A 21447-nucleotide genomic window follows, 5' to 3' on the forward strand; every position below is an offset into this window, starting at 1 on the left:
TTGTAATAATACTAATACATTGTTATAAAAATAATAATACAGTTTGATTTTTAACAGCATTTTTGTTTAGTTTTGTACTTAGTTTTGTAACAAACCACTTGATGGGCAATGTAAAATACTAAAGCAAAACCAGTCAAGACCACTGCACTAACACACTCTCTCACTATTCTTAGTTCTCTTTTTCTCTTCCATTTCTTTTCACTTTATGCCCAGCTTTCTCTTTTGTGAACAGTCTCGCGGTCACAATGCTTCCATTATGCTCTCTTCGCTATTATGTTTCAGCATTTGCATGAAGTTCAAAAAATCACCCATCACACCATCACTGTCAGGTCCAGACTCTCTGTGAGCTTGCTGATCTCAAAGCCACCCATCTCCCTCTGGAATCTCCTTGACTGTTGTTATGGGGTTAAGCATCGAATGCTAGCACTCAAGTGAGGTGTGAGGAAAAGTTCAGTGAGCACTTGTTTCCCAGGCAAGCTGAAGTGGCATATACTTGTTCCAGTCTGTTTAAATATGTAATATCACTCTGCCCCACATTGTGTTTCACAGCATCTGTTTCTCAGCTTATTTATTTACCCACCTCCTTTGTGATTTGTGTTTGTAAGTAATGGTCTTTTGTCTACTTTTTTTACCAAATGGTTTTTTATGTAAGATTCATAATTTTCTAGTAAAATTATTAGATTCTAATGCACACATTATGGAAGCAATGTTAAAATAATTTGTTGATGTCAAAATTCTAAAAACTACTTGACAAATTATTAGAACTAGTTTATTGAATGGATGGATGGGTGGATTTATTAAGAATGCTTACAAAGTTAATAAAATGGGTTTGTTTCCCCAAGGCAATAGAGGGTTAATCAGTGACAGCACATACATTGAAATGAGATTGTGCTGACCAGTGGGAAAAAGGATTTAAATAAGTAATGAAATTTAACGAACGTGATTTAAAGACTTATGCGCTATAGATGTGACCAGAATAGTGTTGGTCTGGAACACAATAGCCACGGTATCTCTTTCTTGGTTTCCATCATTAGACAGTCTTCTCCATGCCTTAAATATGTATTTTAATCACATTCACCAGATACTGCATCTGCCCTCAGGCTGATATGTGCCTGAGGGCCAAACACTTATTCCATTAGGATGAATTAGGGTAATCTGGAACACCTCTGCTCAGCTCTGATGTGTACATTTCACAAGCAAGTCCAACACTAGACTCATTTGAGATGCCAAATGCCTCACATTCAGTGTAAATGAGAGTAGATGGCTGCAGTCAGGGGAGGAGTGAAAGAAGAGCAGACAAATCAGACAAATCTCACTTCTCATGTGGATCAGCAATCTACATATTAAGGCAAATATTGCTTTCATTTTCTTTCTGGCCAATTAAGTGGATACAGTTGAACAAGTCCAACGTATCTATTATTAAGCTTCACTAGATTCTGTCTTTGTTCCTCCATTTTAGTGTTTATAAAAACATTGTTTCAGAAATATAATTTTAAATCATACATTCTAGAACTGTCAGAGTGTTCACATATTATTCACACAGATGAAAAAAATAAAATATATATATATATATTACGCGAACAAACATAGAGTTAACAAGATAATATTTTAGACCAAACAAAACATCACGTTGTTCTAAGCCAATGGTTTTTGAGATGTAAAGCCAGTAAGTTTTTATTTGCTTTTAGTCATGCTTTTTAGTTTGTGCAGTTGTTGGAAAGCAACTGGGAGTGTTTTGGCACGTTACATCAAGTTGGACAGCATTTCTAACCGGCACACATTATGGTGATGATCACCAGTGGTCCATCTGTGCAGATTGTTAATTTCAAATCAGGGTTTTCATGTGATCTCAGTCATATTTTGGATATTCCATTATATTATGTCCTTTATGAAAAAAAGTGTGCTTGTACTTCAATGTATATATAAAAAAAAAACTGCACTTGCAGATAATAATAAAAAAATTAAATAAAAGGCCACTCTCTTAGCGAGTACACTTTCATGACTTTATTTCTGAATACACTCAAGTACATTTCTAAAAATTTAACTTTGTAATAATATCAAATTGAAAGTTTTACTTCAAAGGACATTTTAAATCATTACATTTCAATAATATTTTGTCATGCTTCAAATGATTTTTTAAATGATTTAACTTTTCTGGGTTAAATTTTTGAGCAAGTACATAACCAGCCAGTGTTCAACACTATCTGCTTGCCTTAGCGCGATTTAAAACGGTAAGCTTGTAATAATGTTTTTAATTCCACTGGTACTGGTGGATTTCCGCAGGAAATTCGAGCATGTCTTTGTATCATTGCGTCACATCTGTACACATAAAGAAGGTGTCTCGGCTAGTAGGCTATATTGCGTGTGAGGATGTTGGAGGTGGAGATTTATAGCCTTTTCTCACAGCACTTGATATAATTATAATTAAACTTATCAGTTTGATGGTGGATCCAGAAAGGTTCAAATGACAATCACCAGTGACAACTGGAGATTCACCTGTTGTAAAATGAGAAAAAAAAAGAGACTGCAACCGGGCCATGCGAAATCAAGGATAAATATCGGAAGGGCATTAAATGTAATCACGCAATGCTGATTTTGTTAACATTAACAATTTGAGAACAAAGTATAATTTGCACGGTTTGACGTGATATGATATTGTTAGATTTAATCAACACGATTTACTGCAAATCTGCAATGCTTTTTTTCCCTTAGTTGGTCAGAACAAAAATGGATGTTACTTACTTGTTCAGATGACATTTTCCGGTGAAAATTCTTATGTTGGTCATACTTCCAAAAAGCATAATCTGTGATTCCGAATGACAGTATCCACACCGGCGCGGTGACTGACAGCCGCACATTCTCCTCAAAACATTGGATTGTTGCTGTGTGCGCTGTGCCCTGCCGAGGCACAACCCACGTAAAGTTGATAATTCTGCGAATAACTGCAATAGCAGATTTCGAACAGAGATGGCGACAAAGAGGACTGCAGCTTTAAATATAAAATATTTTACATGTACTAAACTGCAACCTCATTAATACAAATGTGTAACTACAAATATGTTTAAATACATGACAGACAAGTTTCAATAGAGAAAATGTTGTTAAAAAATGTTAGTTTACCATTGTCAGTGCATTCTGCAGTGCGCTTTAACCGTATTTCAAAGACAATAGAAGTAAAAATGTAGAAATTACATTTAAAGATGTACTTTAGGTCTACTCAAGTCGGTGAAACAGCACTCTAAAGTTCAGTTAATTGCATTTAATATAAATTTAAAGTATAATACATTTTCGGTAACACTATTTATTTTACAGCATCATTGTTAAATGTTACATGCAGTTACTATAGTAATAGCTATAATTTATGCATAATTATATACAACTAGCCCTAAACCAAACCCTATTCCTAACCCTATAGTAAGTACCAGTTTAAATGGTAGAGAAAGATTCCAGTGATATTTGTCAGTCTAAGAGTTGGACGAAATCATCGTAAATTGCAGAAATAACAAGTGCAAAAATGGCTTAGATTACTCTGATTATATAAGAGAACAAAAGAGAATCTATCATTTCCTCTCTGTAGGGACCTTGTTAAGAGTGTCAATCATTCTTGTCATGGGCTGTAATCCTTTAGTATCATAGTGTTAAACCCTCTGTTACTTTCTTTATTGTCAGTGCTCCATGCTGTGTTCCGTGTGTGTGTGTGTATGCGTGTGTGACACTATTACCGAAACAATCTTTTAGAAACTTTCAAAGCAACTTTCAATTAGGATTTTTTTGCTTGAGCGTTTACAAGCCCAGCCTGTATCCTGCTGCTTGGCATGTCATGTATCCAGTAGCTATCACTGTTCTGTACGGGTTGATTCAGACAAAAAAGCAAGAGATTGAAGTCCCATTTTTTGAAGTGACATGAAGACAAAGTATGGTAACCAATACTCGGAATTTGAGTAGTGAACACACAGGCGGAGCAGCGGGCAGCCATTCACTGCGGCGCCCGGGGAGCTTTCTGGTTGCCTTGCTCAAAGGCACCTTAGTCGTTTCCTGCCGGTATTGAGAATCGAACCCACAACCTTTGGGTTACAAGGTCTCTTGTAAAGTATAAAGTTGCAAGTATCAGCTGTTAGAAATACCAGAACAAAAGACCACAAGAATTTATATGGTATAGTGGTAATTAAGATCATGCACTCTTAATGAAATTAAATTGTGTCCTAAAGTGGGAGATATCTACTAAACTTAAAAATATTTGTTAAACTTCTCTGCCCGTTTAGTTGTGGCTGCTAAACCTGCCTGAATGGACAATAGAAGTGGTCTACCTATGAAAAAAAGTCTCTTTACCTGCTACCCAGTTAACACAGAACATTCCCCTAATGTTATTTTTTGGTTATTTTTTGGGGAACCAAATACTTATGTTAGGGGAACGTTCTTTTTTGGTTTTATTTTTATGTAACAATAAAATAACGTTCCCAGAACGTTGCTGGGTGGTTACCATAAAAAATAACGTTCTGGGAACCATAAACTAACATTCTGAGAATGTTCTGGGTACCAAAAACTAACGTTATGGGAACCAAAAATTGTTAGCTGGGTAGAAGCCAGTTATTGCTGCTATTTACTGATAATGCAAATACTTGGTTTATTAAAAAAGCACATTCCTTGAAGATTAGAACTTGAGTCACTCATTACTGACATTCTGACCTTTGTGACAGCAAGTCACGAGATTTATGTTCACTGTGTAAGTTAATTATTTAATTCTAGATTATTTAAAAAACTTATTTGATGTTTATTAATTTATTTAAAGTTGAACTTTTAGGTAGCTTTCAGTTTGAATTCCAATAGCATTTGGGATAAAGTATAGTAGTAGTCAGCAATAAACTTACTGTGCACATTGAAATTAAACATTAAGTAAACATTGACATTACTTTGCAAAAATGCCACATGTATTATAATTAAGGCCAGCGTTTAGAGAGGATCAGAAAAAAAAGAGAAAAAAAACGTATATTGCAACATTAAAAAGTAATAAAAACTATAACAACTAAAGGCTTCTAATTGATACGAGCCGTTTTAACCAATACACTTTCTTAAATGAACAAGCCACTGATTTAACATTATCTTTTTGGACAAAATAAGGACATTTGTTTCTATTTAATTAATAAAGAACATGAATACATTTTTAATAACAACAGTGATATTTTAGGTCTACCCAGAGATTAAAGACAAAGCATTCTTGCGTGTTTAACAATCAGTGCATTGATTAAAAACTTGATGCTAAACAGATTTTATGTGAGCTGCATATAATCTCTCTCTGTCACAGCTACAATCTCATGCACAGATCCACAGAACATACGCTCCTTTTAATTTCCTCATATGCATTGTGAGTCAGGAGAGTGTGAATGATGCCTCTTACAATGTGAATGGGTTCCTTTGATTTATGAAGGAAGTTCTGCTTATATAACAGCGTAACCATACTGAATCTAAACATAGACATCATCACAGATGTTCCAAGAAAATTCAGTTATCCACATTGAATTATCCTGGACTGCTAATATTATGTCATACATTAGTTTCTTGAAATTTTCCGTTTCATCTCTCCATCTCATCGTGTTTTTTACATTTGAGCAAATCCCATTTGTACACATCAGGAGACTTTAGTCTATCTTTGTGAAGGAGTGTGGAAGGAGTGTGGATATTTTATACTGCTGATTTGCTGCAGTCTTCTCTCAGACTGTCCCCTCCATGTGTTTTTTATCTACAGGACAACTGCAATGTCCCTGAGGGAATTAGTCTCTGTGTTACTGAGTTGCCTATCAGAGCCTGTGGAAATCAAATCTAAAGATCAATTAAAAATTTAACTCCAAACCATCTCTTGTGCATTCACTCTTGCTGAAATCTTTCTTTCTTTCTTTCTATAGAGTCGTTACAAGGGGAATATCAGCGCAAGTTGTATAAGGAATTGATGAACAACTATAACAGACTGGAAAGGCCTGTGCTCAATGATTCTTCACCCATAGTGGTGGAGCTGGGACTCACGCTGCTTCAGATCATAGACGTGGTGAGTTTCTGCGTCTGCTTCTCTTTTATGTGATTTTTCTTTCATGAGGCTGGTTTGTATCACACCATGCGTATTCCGCTTCCTAGTGTTTTAAGTGGTGATTTGCAGTTGGATCAATCTCTTCACTACTGCATCCATTGATTTCAGTTTGATTGATAAGACTGTACATGGAGTACGATGAAGGTCACTGTGCTAGGTTTCGGCATCAAAATCAAATAAAAAAGTGTAAGACTGTCCTTGAAAAGCCTTGAATTGAAATGGGGTAAAGGATGTATCTATGAAGAACAAACAAATGACAAAAATCCCTGAATAAACAATATTCACACCCATTACCAGTATGTTTCAAACTCTTATCTGTAGGTCCACCACAGTACATAATTGACCTCCATTCTACCATATCCCAGGACTGTCCTGGTTCAAAAATGGTATTTGATGGTAGCTTACATGTGGTGGAACACACATGGTCTCTACACCCATAAAGATGATTTATGATGTAATTGTGTTTTGTGTTTACAAAGGACATGGACTCCAAATTACAGTATATGCATTATGCAGCAAAATATCAAACAAAAAAGGAGTTTGTTAGAATTATAAAACAATAGATTTATTTAAAACTAAGACTCAATACATTTTCTGATTGTATTTGGACACTATGTGGATATCAAACTTTTGTGAAGCATGTCCATAGTTAATGTGATGAACTACACTTACACCCCTGAGAGGATCTGACTTTATATATCCACAAAAAATCACCTTGAAAACAGTTGGTTAAAAGATGGGCAGAAATGTTAAGTTAGATATTTTTCATAATTTGTGTGCATGTGTCACTTGGTTTATCTAATGGAAATGAAATATATTTTATTTGTGGCTTAAATGTCCAAAAGTAGACTTTTTTTATTTTGATCATTTACTGTAAACATCAAGAGCCTTCTGGTTTGTTTTTGTTTTTGTTTTTGTTTTTTTTGCTTCAAAGTGCATACAAAGTCCATAGTCCATACAAAACTAACAATTAACACCCTTTTTATAGGGCTGGTTTTAATATTTTGACCCGCTTGGACTTACGAGTAGACCGCTTCACTTGGGAACTGTGCTGTTAATGAAAATGTTTGTTTTCTGCTCCTTAGCAGATGTTGTTTTCCTTTCACCAGGCTCTTAATAATTTACATAATTTATTTGTACTTCTGAAGGCAACCAAGTCCCAATACTCAGTACAATACTAAACCCTTTAATTTAAGAAAATCCCTATTGTTATATTTGTAAGGATATTAAAACTAGGGTTTTCATAACTTAAGTGGTTATAATTTTTTCTTCTTCGAATTTTGAGAGAACAAAACAGGTATTACACGGGAGAAAATAATATAAAAATGAAAAACAAGGTCCTTAATTAACTTGCTTTTGTAGATTTCAAATTGAATCACACACATTATTATGACCGATCATTGTTTACATTATGGATCCTGTCACTTTGTGATGCTAGTGCTCAACCCTAGTTGTAGCAATTTGTATTATATGTATATTAATTTACAATAATTAATTTGAAACAAACCAATAAATTCATTAAATATCTTAAATCTAGCACTTTTTTTGGGGGGGGTCGAAAATATGAAGGAAAAAAACAGTTAAGAAGAATTTTATGTTTTATTGTTTTATGTTTTGTGAATCCAGGTGAAAAGTTTATTTTCTCACAGGCACAATTTCATTTTTCTTTTTTTTCTTTTCCTTTTTATATGCCAGACGGATACATATGTTGATGTTTCATCACAGCGGGAGTCCCTGAGCATGAAAAGATCCACATGAAACATTAATAAGATAACTTTTTGGCTCAGTAGCTGTTGCACTTGACTGCATAAATATATATATCATAAATATGTGGGCAATGAATAAGATGGAGAATCAAAAGTACAAAAAAGATGTGCACATCCCACACACCTTAATTGGGCTCAGGTGCAGGACAACAAAAAAAAACAATTATGAAAAAAAGCATGATGTCCGCACCTGATGGTGCTTGATGAAGACCTGACTGTCAAAACGTTGCACTTTCAATTAAAGTTGTTTTAAGCTGTTAATTCAGTGTGCGGACATCACAGTTCTTTTTTCCATTAATGAATAAGGCTGTGTGTCCACCAAAGCGTTTTTAGCCAGCTGAAAACGCTAGGCGCTCTGCAGAAAACGCCTAGCTGTGGGCGCTTGACAGCAGTTTGGCAGCGTAGCGGTTTTTTCAGCTGAAACGATTTTCCTGCTATAATACGGAATGATGTTTTATTAACAAGGTTCGGGAGGAGCAGGTGCAGATAATTAACCCAATTAGCACAAGTGGAGATCAATCAGTAATCAACTCAGGACAATATAAATAACAGCAGAACCCTCCTCTGTTCCTTGACAGTTTATTCAGCATCCCACCTCCACCCCATCTCCTCACTTTTAGTTCCATCTCCTCACTTCAAGTTCCATTTACTCTCACCAATGGGGGGAGTACTCTGGGTTCGGGCAGAAATTCCGAGCTTAGGAGCCCTCCTCCCGGACAGCACGCCAAATATGCATAACCTTTACCGTAATAATTATATGTAGATGTGAACTCGTGAAATATCCGCGAAAGTGTTACTAGTATTTAATTTCACAGATTGTTTGTTTCTGTGTTGTTTCTATATAAAAATGGTGATAGATTATAAAGTATAAAGTATTATCATTTAAATAATTTTGTTCCGTTATTATGGTTGTTGTTGTCATCTGTTGACGTTGAACAAGCAGAATGTGACTGTTGGTCGGTGTGATGAGCGTTACGTTTTTACCCAAAGTTGAACATTCTTCAACTCTCGGCGACCGGTAAAAAACACAAAGCGATCATCGCTTCAGCATGAAAAAGACGCTCAGTGCCTCGTTACGCTCTTGGCGTTTTAAAAATGCGGTGTTCCCATTGAAAACAATTGGAAAAATACGCCAACCGCGTGACACCTTTGGTGGACACCAAAGTAAATGAAAAAATACATGGAAAATGTCTCAGGGTTATATTTTTTACCCCATTCCCTAAGATGGGAACGAGATGCTATGTCACTGCATTGATGCTATGGGAATGCCTTTAGCATGAGCCAGTGTCTGAATCACGCGTAATATGCGCCAGTGCCATTGGCCAGGGACGAAGTCAGGTGACACTGCATACAGCGTGACTAAGTCTTTAAAAGGCACCTGCACAAGCGCATCACCAGGTTCATTTGTCTGAAGAAGCCACGCAGTTATACTTGAAGAATGGCAATGTGACGCAGCGTCATGTTCCCATCTCAGGGAATCGGGTTACATACATAACCCTGAGATGTTCCTTTTCGAGGGAACGTGAACTCTGCGTCATTGCGTTTATTCTATTGGATCACAATGCCCACGCCACCATGGGACATATATCCTAAGAGCCCGAACTGGACATAATGTATTAAGCCTCTCCTGCTCCTGAGTTTCAAACAGTGGAGGGTAGAAGGCTTGGAGAACAACAGGATGAAATGATGATGAAGGCACCCTCAGGACGTAATCTGGCCAAGGGTGCAATATCATCTTGACCAGTTCATGGGCAAGGCCCAGGATTGAAATGGTGGCTACAAAGAAAATTGTTGGAGGTAAAATATGATGGCCAAACAGACGGCTAAATCGTGGCCAAAATCGCACAGTGTGCACACAGCTTTAGCCAATTTTAGCCAGTCATTGATGTCGATTTAGTAAACTGATGCCTTGGAGTTACAAGGGAGCCAGAGCTGCACCTGCACTTGGTGAAGGTACGAGGAGACAAGGCTAGGCCAAAGGGAAGAACCCGATACTGGTAAACATCGCCCCGAAAGCGAACCTCAGGAACATCCAGAGCACAGGCAATATTTCTATGTGGAAATATGCATCCTTTAAGTCTAGCGTGACAAACCAATCCTCGGATTGGATTTAAGACACGATAAGCTTCAACATCAGCACTTTGAACCTGTAAGTCCACAGATTGCAGTTCAAGAGACGAAGATCGAGAATTTGATGCAACCCCCCGTCCTTTTTGAGAGAGGAACATTCTGTATGACCCCTTTGTCAAAGAGACACTTTAATTCCTGCGTAAGCAACACAATCTGCTCTGGCTTCACCGAGCATGCCACTGAGACGCAGAGGACGAAACCTGAATTCTGTAACCTTTCTCTATAGTTTTCAGAACCCAAGGAGAGACGTTCGACAGTTTTGATGTTCAATTTAGCCACCGCTCGAGTTACAACTTGGAGCAACTACTCATAACATTTCGAATACGGGGGCTGCTCACCAGTCGCACTCAACTTGTAACCCCCCTCTTCATCTTGCTCCTTGAAGCTAGACTCCCCAGATGGCAGGTCATCATCTAGACCTGAAGAAATCGCAGAGAGAGCTTCCAAGTCCAGAGTGGGACCTTCAGAGTCTATAGGGCCTGTCTCAGGCTCTTCTAACAGCTCCATCTGCGAGCTCCATGATCTGATTCACTTTGGCCTGGCCTGAACCATAAGGTGCAGAGACAAAGTCTTCTTCATCATCAAAGCTCATCAGAGCTTCGTCATTGTAAACGCATTCCATAGCATCAACGCAAATTAAGCAGCATTGATGTTCCCTCGAAAAAGAACAATAGATTGATATCAAGGGCTTATTTAGAAGATGGGGTACATTTTGTCTTCAGAACTATTTTAGTTCAGTCTTTGGCCATTGCGCTGCATCTCCCACTTTTTGAAAACATTTTCAGTATACAGCCTTGCATCATAGCCTCTTTGATTTAGTGAGGCCCAAATGGGCATATAGTTAATCCAGCTCTTCTCAGCATATTAAACCTAAACTGTATACAATGTTTGTAAAAATACATACTGTACTCTGCGCTTCAGATTTTCCCTTAAAGGATTAATGATGTTTAAATCTGCTGATATGTAAGGCCATTGAAGGCACTGAACACCACCCTTGCATTTACAAGAGTCTTGAATTTAACAGCATGCAATTTAGCTTTATCATCCTGGAAGATGAGTGCAACATGTTTGCATAACAGATTATCCTGCAAAATAGTTTGAGTTATGACCATTAAATGTATATGCTGAGCAATTATCAGATTTAAAGTGCATCATTTCTATGAATAGAGGCACTAAAAAGAATGGTAAAAATAATAGCTGTTTGTTTAGTTTTGCTAACACTATTTGACAAATTTTCTTTGAATTTGAATATTGCTTTTAATATTTTATCCACTTTCTTTTTAAATTAAAGAAAATAAAAGTATGCATGCCTGACTGTCCCATTTCCGCTGTCCCAAAGGACCCGTCATCTGGCTGAAATCTATCTCCTTCACCCATCTCACTGTGTGAATTATGAAATATCTGTTTATCCTGTGTGTTAAATCATGGCTGCCGTGGCGTGGCTCTTGCGCGGCCCCAGATGGCGAGAGGCCCATAAGCTATGACTGGGATGCTGTGAAACCGTGAACGCATGAGTTGTTCTCAATCAGCTAAGGGGGGCTGGGGGTGGCAGCTGCCACACCATTCTACATCACCGCAGTGCCGGGAGGGTTATGAGTGTGAGGATAGGTGGACTGTGAGAAACAAAAGCTGAAAAGTTCTTGGCATTGAAAAGGCCTCTTTTTGATTTGTAATGCAGTGTCCATTACATTACAGCATGGCATAGAATTTTATGATCATGTGCAATAAAAACGTTACGCAAATGTATCAGAAGTGGCTTAAATGGAAACAGCTTGTAGTTTTAGGAGACAATACAGTAGTTTGAAATTAATGTTGGCTGATGGGAGATTGGAAGCCTAGTTAATGTTCTAGAATCGAGTTTAAAGGTTGTATCAGTGATTTCAGGCCCAATTTTTTTTTTTATCACATTCATCTAATCTTTCCTAACAATCCGCTAGCTGCCCGCCCCATAAGCATGCCGTCAAAAAAACACGTCTCTGTAGGCAGCCTAGGCTCTGAGATCTGCACACAAAAACAATTGGTTTCACCAACCACTCAAAACCAAAACAAATAGTGTTCCAACCAATCACCGACAGGGGGAGGGTGTTGTGAGGTTTTGAGCCAGCTTCTTCTTCAGCTCCGACTTCACGTGCAGCCGTGCACGAGCACAAAACCTCACAACACCCACCCCCTGTCGGTGATTGGTTGGAACACTATTTGTTTTGGTTATTTGGTTAAAAATATTTTGACTAGTCCTTCATCTTTTTTTTTTTTTTTTAAGGAAATTTTTTTTTATGGTAAGACACTAACAATCAAAGTGCATGGGGTCAGGCAATAAACTTAACAATAAAAAATAAAACACACAGTTTCAACAATTAAGCATCATACATGTTAGCATGAGTCTGAGTGAATTGATAACTGCCTAATATCATGACCATATAATGCCGATCATTTGTATTATGCACTCACCAGAAATAGGAAATCAGAAATAGGCTGTTTACATTACAAACGGAAGTCGGTAACTCATAACCAGAATCAAGCAAGAATAGTGTCCCCACTTCAAAAATGACAATTTTAGGCAATGTACAGCTCAAATAATAAACAGCTTTTTACTGAATAATTTATGTAAGTGTTCACATTTCTGCTTTTAAATCTCCTGGAGCACTGGCCCGGTTTACTTATGTTGTAAGAGCATTAACAACAGTTCTACCAGAAAGACTCGGAAGATAAAATGATGTAACAATAGCATATATTTATTAACAGCCCAGCAAGCAAATATTTATAAAGTTCTTTGGCGTAGTAGGCCCTGTCCATAACGCGTAATCTGAGGGTAGCGGAATCTGCATTTCCTGCCTGAAGACGAAGGCAGGGGCGCAGCCAACCCCCCGGGAGGTATGGGAAGGGACCATCCTGGTGGTGGTGGGGAGGGTGGAGGTAATTGTTTGGGTCAGCATCTGCGAACTCAGACATGTGTAAGTACCGATCTTTTATACTGCAAGTATTAGAACATGATTGGTTAGATGTGAAGGTAATAAGTGACGTAACGATTGAGTCTTCCTGGCAGAACTTACGTTACATGTCCTCATAATGGTTCAGCAAACACCTAAGGTGAATTCTGGAAACACAAACAGCAGTGTCAGAGGGGAGGTTTAGTTGAGGGTAGGAAACTCTCACACTCACCGTCTGGCCAGAGAAACAGTAACCTCTCTGTGACCTCCATCCTTCTGTCCTCCAGTCTCCATGCTGTACAGGCTTCTCTCACTCACCGTCTGCTGTCCTCAAACCACAAGACAGCCAGTACCACTCTCTCTCTTTTACATGGGAACCTGCACTCATGGAAAGACCAAAGCATTCTGTAAACCATCCACTCCAATTTTTCCATTTCCCACTCCAAGCTAGCTTACTGAACAATGGTGAAAGAAACCTCGCTTTGAGTTAGCTCTATCCACCATATATATAACCTAAAAGTGGGCGCGGGCATTTTTATGTGCAAGGCTTTCCGGTGTCAGTTACTTCCAGTTACTCTACCTTTACAAAAACAGTCTGACAATGACCCTTTTTTTGCCTGTGAAATTTCACTAAAATTCAGCTAATGTGACTGAACCTTTAGTACATTAAAGTTGTTTTCAATATATATATTTTTCTTTTTTTACTTTATTAAAAGGGGGAATAAAAGGGTGATATCAAGAAATGACCTAAGCTGGACAAGATTTCAGGGTCACCTGCACAAAAGTGCAATCACGCAAGATGTCCGAGCATGTGCACAGCCCACTGGGCTACAGCTCTGACATTAACACATGGGGAATTCTTGCTGACTTCTAATCGTATTATGGGCCGCTAATGTGTTAAGCTCATGATTGGTACAATCTTGGAATGAGCGAGAACACTAAAAATGTCCAAAATGCTCCTCGCTCCAGGCAAAAATCATACACGCTTTACTCACATACTCTGGGTTTATAGAGAGTGAGAGAGTAAGAGAGAGATAGAGAGAGGGTGTAGATGAATATGGCCTAGAACAGTAGCTCCAATTCTCCATAGTTCCGCTCCATTGTTCACTTCCACCTCATATCAAGTGCATATTATTAGTCACATCCTCTTTTTATCAAATCAAGTAACACATTATTATATTCTCCATTTAAAGATCCTCCAGACTTATGGATAATCTCCTGTCATCTGCAATGTGTGTTCATTCCACAGCTTTTCCATATGAAAGATTCAATTAATCGGTTCACAGAGCGAAAACATTCACTCGCCTCCTTATCTATACGATCACAATAGTCTGTCACTGCTCATTACCACAGGCAGGTTTTCATGTGTCTCATTTCCTCTAAGTACTGTAGAAGTGTTCATTCACAGAATTGCGTTAGACATTTGCATTATCCAAAAGCAGTTGCAGTAAAGCAGACATGGGGTGCGTTTCCCGTACAATGACTTAACTCGCTGCTTCACTACCATAGTTCGATGCATCGTTGAAGAAATCATCTAGCTAGCACTCCTCATAAAATCTACACTCATAAAATTTCCCATGTACCTTAAAGTACAAAATTGCACAAAAGTACAATTAATGATTTGACTTATTATTAAAAGCTTATTTTCTTTATGTAATACAGTGAAACGCTCCGGTTACTGACGTAACATCGGTTCCCTGAGATAACAGGAACGAGCATTGCATGACAGATTTTCTCTCTCTCGCTATGGAGAAACTCTGTTTTCTCAGAATACTGAATCCTGATTGGTTCACGTCTGTGAATTTCACAGACAAATGGCCTTTCAGCCCGCCAGAATGGGCAGGGCCGACTGCCTATATAAGTCGCACTGAAACGGCCATCTAGTCAGATTTTCTTGACTGGAGCAGAGAATCGACAGTGCCGACTTGCGCATATGCGCAGTAGCATGACATGATACGCAGTGCTCGTTCCCGTCATCTCAGGGAACCATGGTTACGTCAGTATCCACAGAGTTCCCTTTCGAAAAGGTTTCAGTTGCATTGTGTGAGAGATTTTCTCTATCTTGCTATGGGAACGGCTGCATAACGCTGTCCTGTGAAGCCGGAGCCCAGGGGCACTCAGTGAGGAGGGCCCCAGGCAGGCTACTAGAGTCAAGGACTTAGAATGTCCAGAAAACTGTAAACATACTGTAAACATACTGTATACTTTGAGCGTGGACTGAATGCGTCCACCATCCAACAGCTCCTGAAGAAAAGAGAGAATGGACTCGATCTCACAGGAAATGGGGTCTATAAGCCGGGCTCCTGTTAGAAGGTGCCCTAGCTTCCGAGATTGTGCTCATGACCTTCCAGGGGAGGCTTGGAAGTTCCCGTCGAGAGGCCATAGGTGGAGGCTCCACAACTCAGGGTTGGGGATGCCAGATTGACCCTTTCGCTTGGGAAAGGAGGTCCCTTCTCAAAGGGAGCATCTGGACCATTCCTGGGAACCACGGCTGGTTCTGCCAGAGTGGTGCCACGAGTAAGACCGAGATAGGTCATTTCTCCTCTTCTGTCACTCACCTCTCCTGTGGCATAAAATACGTCATATGCTCTCATTGACAAATGCGGAACAATTAGTCCAAGCCAAATGCCAAGCCAAGATTTAACCTCGTCTAAACACAATTAAAGAGAAGTTAATGCAGACTCTCGATAGGTAAATATATTTGGGTGTCGTCAGCATAAAAATGGAAGGAAACACCATGTCTTCTTAAAATAGAACCCAAGGCCGCTTGCGCCAAGCACTCTGCCTGCGAGCACAGATGTCATCCTGCACGGATGGGAAGCCTTGATCTTCCAGTCAAGGGTCGTGGGCGAGCACAGATGTGCGGCGACAGCTTCTTCCGGTGGTGGAAGCTTCGTATACCCCTTTTCCTCCGCGAAACCATGCCGCTCGTGCCAGAAAAGGGGCGTTGGTCATCGCAGATGAAGAGCGCTGGCGAATAAGCACGCTGTGGGGAGAGTGAGTCCCGCAGGCTCTGGGCCAACATGAGTTCGCTTTTCTTCCGTCTTGGCTCGAGATGGTAAGAGAATGGGAGAGCATGCGAGATGGGATTGCTTTCTATGGGGAAAACGGCCCGTGAGCGCAGCAGTGCGAGACTCATCTACCTTGCAGTGCGAGCAACTGGTCTCTGTGAGGTCTGCCTCTGCGTGGGCGTGGCCCAGACAGCTGGTGAACTCAGAGTGCTTGTCCGAGGGATGCAGGGCAGCCCTGCATGAGCCACACATGTGATTTGGGTTTCGCCCTGAAATTTGCTCTTTATATGGCTTACGGTGTGAAATTTGCTCTTTTTTCGCGGCAGGCGCCGTGAAAATGCTCAGTTGTCAGTGGAAAGCCGCAGGGGAGAAGCGGCGAGTCAGCTGTGAGGCGTTGAGGCGTTCTTGATGGCGAGTAGAGGCTTCTTTCTCTTCTTCAGAGTCAGCAAGGAGATGTGTCTTCGCGCTGAAGGAGAGTAAATCTGACTAGATGGCCGTTTCAATGCGACTTGTGTAGGCAGTCGGCTCCACCCATTCTGGCGAAATGAAAGGCCATTTGCCTGTGAAATTCACAGACGTGAACCATCAGGCTTTAGTATTCTGAGAAAACAGAGTTTCCCCATAGCGAAAGAGAGAAAATCTCTCACACAATGCCAGTGAACCGTATCGAAAGGGAACTAATTAGTCTGTAACCCAATTACACTCCTTCTTCTTCTTGTTTAATGGCCATCAACTCTTTAGAAGCATTGTCTTCTCCTACTGTACTGGATAGCAAACCATATTTCTTGCATGTGATGTGCCTGAAGTTTAAAATCTGAATCGATGTTTTATAAAATCCGTGGACCAATCAGATTGTTTGTTCCTGCTAGTGCTGTGTGTTTAGCTCCTCTTACGCTCGCAATTAACACCCAATTGCACTGACTGAGAAAGGATTTATTAAAAGTAAATACGGTCCAAAACATGACTGTAAATATGGGCTGCCGAAATTTCTTTAATTCAACAGTTCACCAGAAGGACACTCATAATCATCCACAACTGAGTGTTCACACAAAACACAATTATAAAAGACAACAATACAACAACCATAGTCAAACGACATTTTCAATGTCAAAAGGAATTTTTTTTTTTTTTTTTTAGTAACTGATACTCAACTTTAAAAAAAAGAAGAAGATTTTATGGTCAACTTTAATTTAAAAAAGGATTAATTGTAACAAAAACAAAACCTATGTTGTCAATTTAATTCAATTTGAGAAAGCAGTTAGTACTTATAATGTGTCACTAGTTAAAAGTCTGGCTCTGTGAGACAAGAGCCGTACAGATGAAATTCTGGTCAGGATGGTGCTGGCGCTCTTATAACACTCTTATCATCCACCCTGTCTGACGTTGATTGCATGTCACAAGCCCTCAGTTTATCCTTCACAGACAACACGTTGTGTTCACTTTCTTCTGCAGGAGCAGAAAACAACAGGGACTTTAGTATGACAAAGGAAGAGACAGAAGGAAGGAAAATAAGAAGAGACAGAGCGAGAACAAGAAAAAAAGTAAATGATAGATACTCAGCAGAGAAAAACAAAACAAAAGATCAAACAGGCAACTGATGTGTCATGTTTACGGGTGTAAATTTTAGGGTGTACCTCTCTCTCTCTCTCTCTCTCTCTCTCTCTCTCTCTCTCTCTCTCTCTCTCTCGCTCTCAGGTTTTGACAGGATATATAGAGAAATGACTAACCTTGTGTGGGGACCTTATATAAAGATGGCTTAACAAAGAGTCTTTTACTCGCTGAACCCAAGAGCAAGAGGCATTAATTCTTTCAAGTGACAGAGTTTCAGCAGACAGGACAAGAATAGTAATTTAATAATAAAGAAAAAGAAGGTAAAAAACAACAAAGCGTTGTTTCCAAGAGTGAGAATCAACATCATGAACAAAAATAGTAGAAATACATGACATTCAGTGGCCCTAAAATTGAGGCATGCTTAAAAATTCTAAACAAAAAATAAAAAAGTGTGATAATTTATTTGAACTACTTATAATAAATGTATTTAAAGATACACTGTATACTCTTTCCCCCATTGCTAAAAAAATAAAATTATCTATAATAAAAATAGACTTTTCCAAAATGAAATAACTTCCTTGGATATCATCACTGCACTATAGGAAATTATTATAATAATATCTAGAAAGGTCGAGTGACTGAAAAATTGACAGTTAAAATTTCTTGTGATGGTGCAAGTTTTTCTACTTTAAAGGGAGATGGGCTTTTCATGAAATGTGTCTGTCTATGAAGGAGAAACAAGTACAAAACACTGAACAATTTGTGCTATATGACTAAAGAAAACAGAGGAAAAGAAAAGGGGCTATGGCGTTCCCTTTTGCCAAGAACTTCAATTTGCCAATTTTGATTTCTGTTGATCTGACTGTGTGCAGGAATACAAAAATTCAATCTGGTTTTTTTTTTTTTTTTTTTTTTTTTTGGTCAAATAGGTTTTTTATTCAAACATCAAATAGCCTTGAAATAATTACAGGTTCCAGGATTAATTTTCCTATAAGCACAAAAATAAATAAACTTAATAAAATCAACAACAACAACACCAAAAAAGTACTATAAACAAAACCTGTTTTAACAAAAGTAGCCTACTTTTTCTGACAAATAAACAGGGATATCCATGGAAGCTTATTTTCTGCCACGGAATACAAATCTTTAGGCAATTGCAACTTTTTATTTTAGAATTGTGAGAAATAAATTCTCGCAATTGTGAGTTTATATAGTGCAATTTTTACTTTATTTCTTGCATTTGCAAATTTATATCGTAAAATTCTGGCTTTATTTCTCGCAATAGCGAGTTCATAACTCGCAATTCTGAGAAAAAAAAAGTCCAAAAGAAAACTGTGGTGGACATAAATGCCTTTGAAAAATGCAGCACAAATACTAATCTTCAGCCTGTGTAAACATATGTATAAATACTTAGAAATGTATGTAGTTTATATGCAAATTTAAAAAAAAAATTTTTTTTTTTTTTTTTTGCAGATACACAAGCATTTATCATCTTCTGAACCACAATTTAAAAACCCATTTTTTAAAAAACATGTTTGAGTTGGTGTATTTTAATAACCGTCTCTGTTAATGCTGGAATGTCATAGGAACCAAATGGTTAATGCGTCCACTATAGTTGCCAAAACAGACATCTTTTGCGCATTAAACAGAAAACTCATTGACAGAGGGACTGGAGACAGAAAGCAAGCACAGGTTCCTCTTCAGCATGAGTAATCATGAGAGCCTTAAAGGAAAGATTTAAACTAAAATTCAAGATCAACAGCAACAAAACTGTTTGTCAACTTCCTTTTCAGCAGTACTTTACTTCAAATGGCTGAATTTATTTAATCAAAAAATACATTAAAACAGTATTATTGTAAAATATTATATTTTAACTGTTGCCATAATTATCTGTTTTTATTTTAATATTTATTTATTTTATTTATTCCTCTGATAAGCTGCCATTACTCCAGTCAAACACTTTACAATACGGTCTCATTTGCTAACATTTGTTTAAGCATTAACTAACTAACTAACAATATATTCTTACAGCATTTTTTTGTTAATGTTAATAAATGAACATGCTCTATGCTGTAGAAGTATTGTTCATTAGCTCATGTTAACTAAAATAACATGGTATTTGAATGTTGAGCCGCAGCTGATGCAACAGCAACCAATCAGCTGCGGCTCAACATTCAAATACTGGTAGTGTTGCTGTTAGCAGTCTGCAGAGCGCTTTCAAAAAAGTATCTGAAATCAAAATCTAAGATAAGTGAACACTCTTTTACTCCATATCTCGCATATTGCATAGTTTTCTTATTATTTTCTTATTTCTTATAAAATTTTATGTTTAACAGTTTGTGGCGTGATTATAAGCATATAAGTTGCAGCGTTTATGCAATTGTGTTTATGCAGCAGCAAGCGGTCTATTGTATGTCATTGCTAAGGATACGCCGTCTAAGCTACGGATATGAGAAAAGGTTAAAGTGAAATAACCATTCGTGCTGTTAACAGGTTTACCATGTTTAGCTGTAACTTTCTTTAACGTCTCAACAGCTTTTTCACTTATCAATAAGAGTATAAGGATTATGTCAATGATACATCAAATTATTTAATTATGATACTTGCTCAGGTGGTTGCTGGGTTTCTTATCTCTATCAGCTTACAATATATATTGTTAATGAGAACACATAGTGAGCATTTATTGGACTAAGCCAATCGGCATGGTAGCCCAGGCACACATAGTCATAGGCCACTAGTGTTAATCCGGCACGGTAGCCCAGACACACATAGATATTAAAACATGCAGTCTTATGGTTCTTGGGGTGGATCTGCTTGTTTGGGGAGTGTTTGTCCTATCTCGTCCTGTCTATGTTCATTCATGTCTGTCTATGCAGCGGCTTGTTTTCTCACTCAGCAGTACACATATATTGGCTTGAATTATCTATCTCTCCCATTTACCCTGTGCCACTGTTTCAGCTGTTGCACAACTGTGCACTATACTCCAAATCTAGAGCGGATGGGAAAAGCTGTGCAACTGTGCAGCATTATTTGGCATTGGGGGTACAGCCTGTAAATAATCTGGACAAAATATTTGGGGAGTGGAGGGCTATGCACTTTTCTCATGACCAAATATATTAACATTACCATTTCCATTACCACGCCAATCTTTATTTTCATGCCAATCTCTCCCAGAGCTGTCATGACAGAAATACCAAGTTCTGGCATGAAACTCTAGATGGTGCAGGCTGATAGGATCTTTAACTCAATTTGGTTATGATCTCATTGTTATCTAGTGCAGCTGATTGGTTACTTTTGCATCAGCAGCCAATAAGCTGCGGCACAACATTTTGGTAGCGTTTTCTGTTTGCAGCGCACTTTCAGAAACTCTCCACCTTCCACAGCTCCACCTGTATAGATCTGCTATGGGGGTTATTTAGTGAATGTTAAATGTGCTGCAGCAGCGACATGTCTTACATGCTCACAGCACCAAGTCTGTGAATGTATTGGCAGTAGCAAGTCTCAGTACTTGCAGCAGCTCTGCCAATATTCATTACCATTACCATGCAAATCTCTGAGAGTTGTCATGACAGAGCTAATGTTAACAAATGAAACCTCATTGTGAAGTGTTGCCCCGTTCTTTTTTTTTATCAATGTTAAAAATAGTTGTGCAGCTTAATTTCTTTTTGTGGAAAACTTTCTTTCTTGAATAGAAAGTTCAGAAGAACAGGTTTTTTTTTTTTTTTTATGGATTTTTTGTGTAAAGTGTGTCAATCAGTTTAATATGTATCCTTGCTAAAAAAAAAAAAAAATCTTTAAAAAAATTCATATTGACCCCCAAACTTTTAAATGTAATGTGTAATGTAAGACATATTGAGATCCCTATAGTCTTAATATCACACCATGGTTTGTGATATCAGACGTTAATACAATGGTACTTTGATACATACCGTAGTACTGTATGATTAACATATTGATATACTATAATATTTACATGGTAGCCT

General features: G+C 38.2%; 1 protein-coding gene across 1 annotated transcript in view; it reads left to right on the forward strand.

Annotated features, from left to right (window-relative positions):
* Positions 1-21447, forward strand: part of chrna8 (cholinergic receptor, nicotinic, alpha 8) — a 74327-nt gene that overhangs the window by 10732 nt on the left and 42148 nt on the right. The window contains exon 2 of the mRNA XM_084403041.1: positions 5901-6040. Coding sequence (XP_084259167.1) covers positions 5901-6040 — 140 coding nt within the window. The remainder of the gene's footprint in view (positions 1-5900; positions 6041-21447) is intronic.

The sequence above is a fragment of the Rutilus rutilus genome (assembly GCF_951802725.1).
Source record: "Rutilus rutilus genome assembly, chromosome: 2".
Taxonomy (NCBI): domain Eukaryota; kingdom Metazoa; phylum Chordata; class Actinopteri; order Cypriniformes; family Leuciscidae; genus Rutilus; species Rutilus rutilus.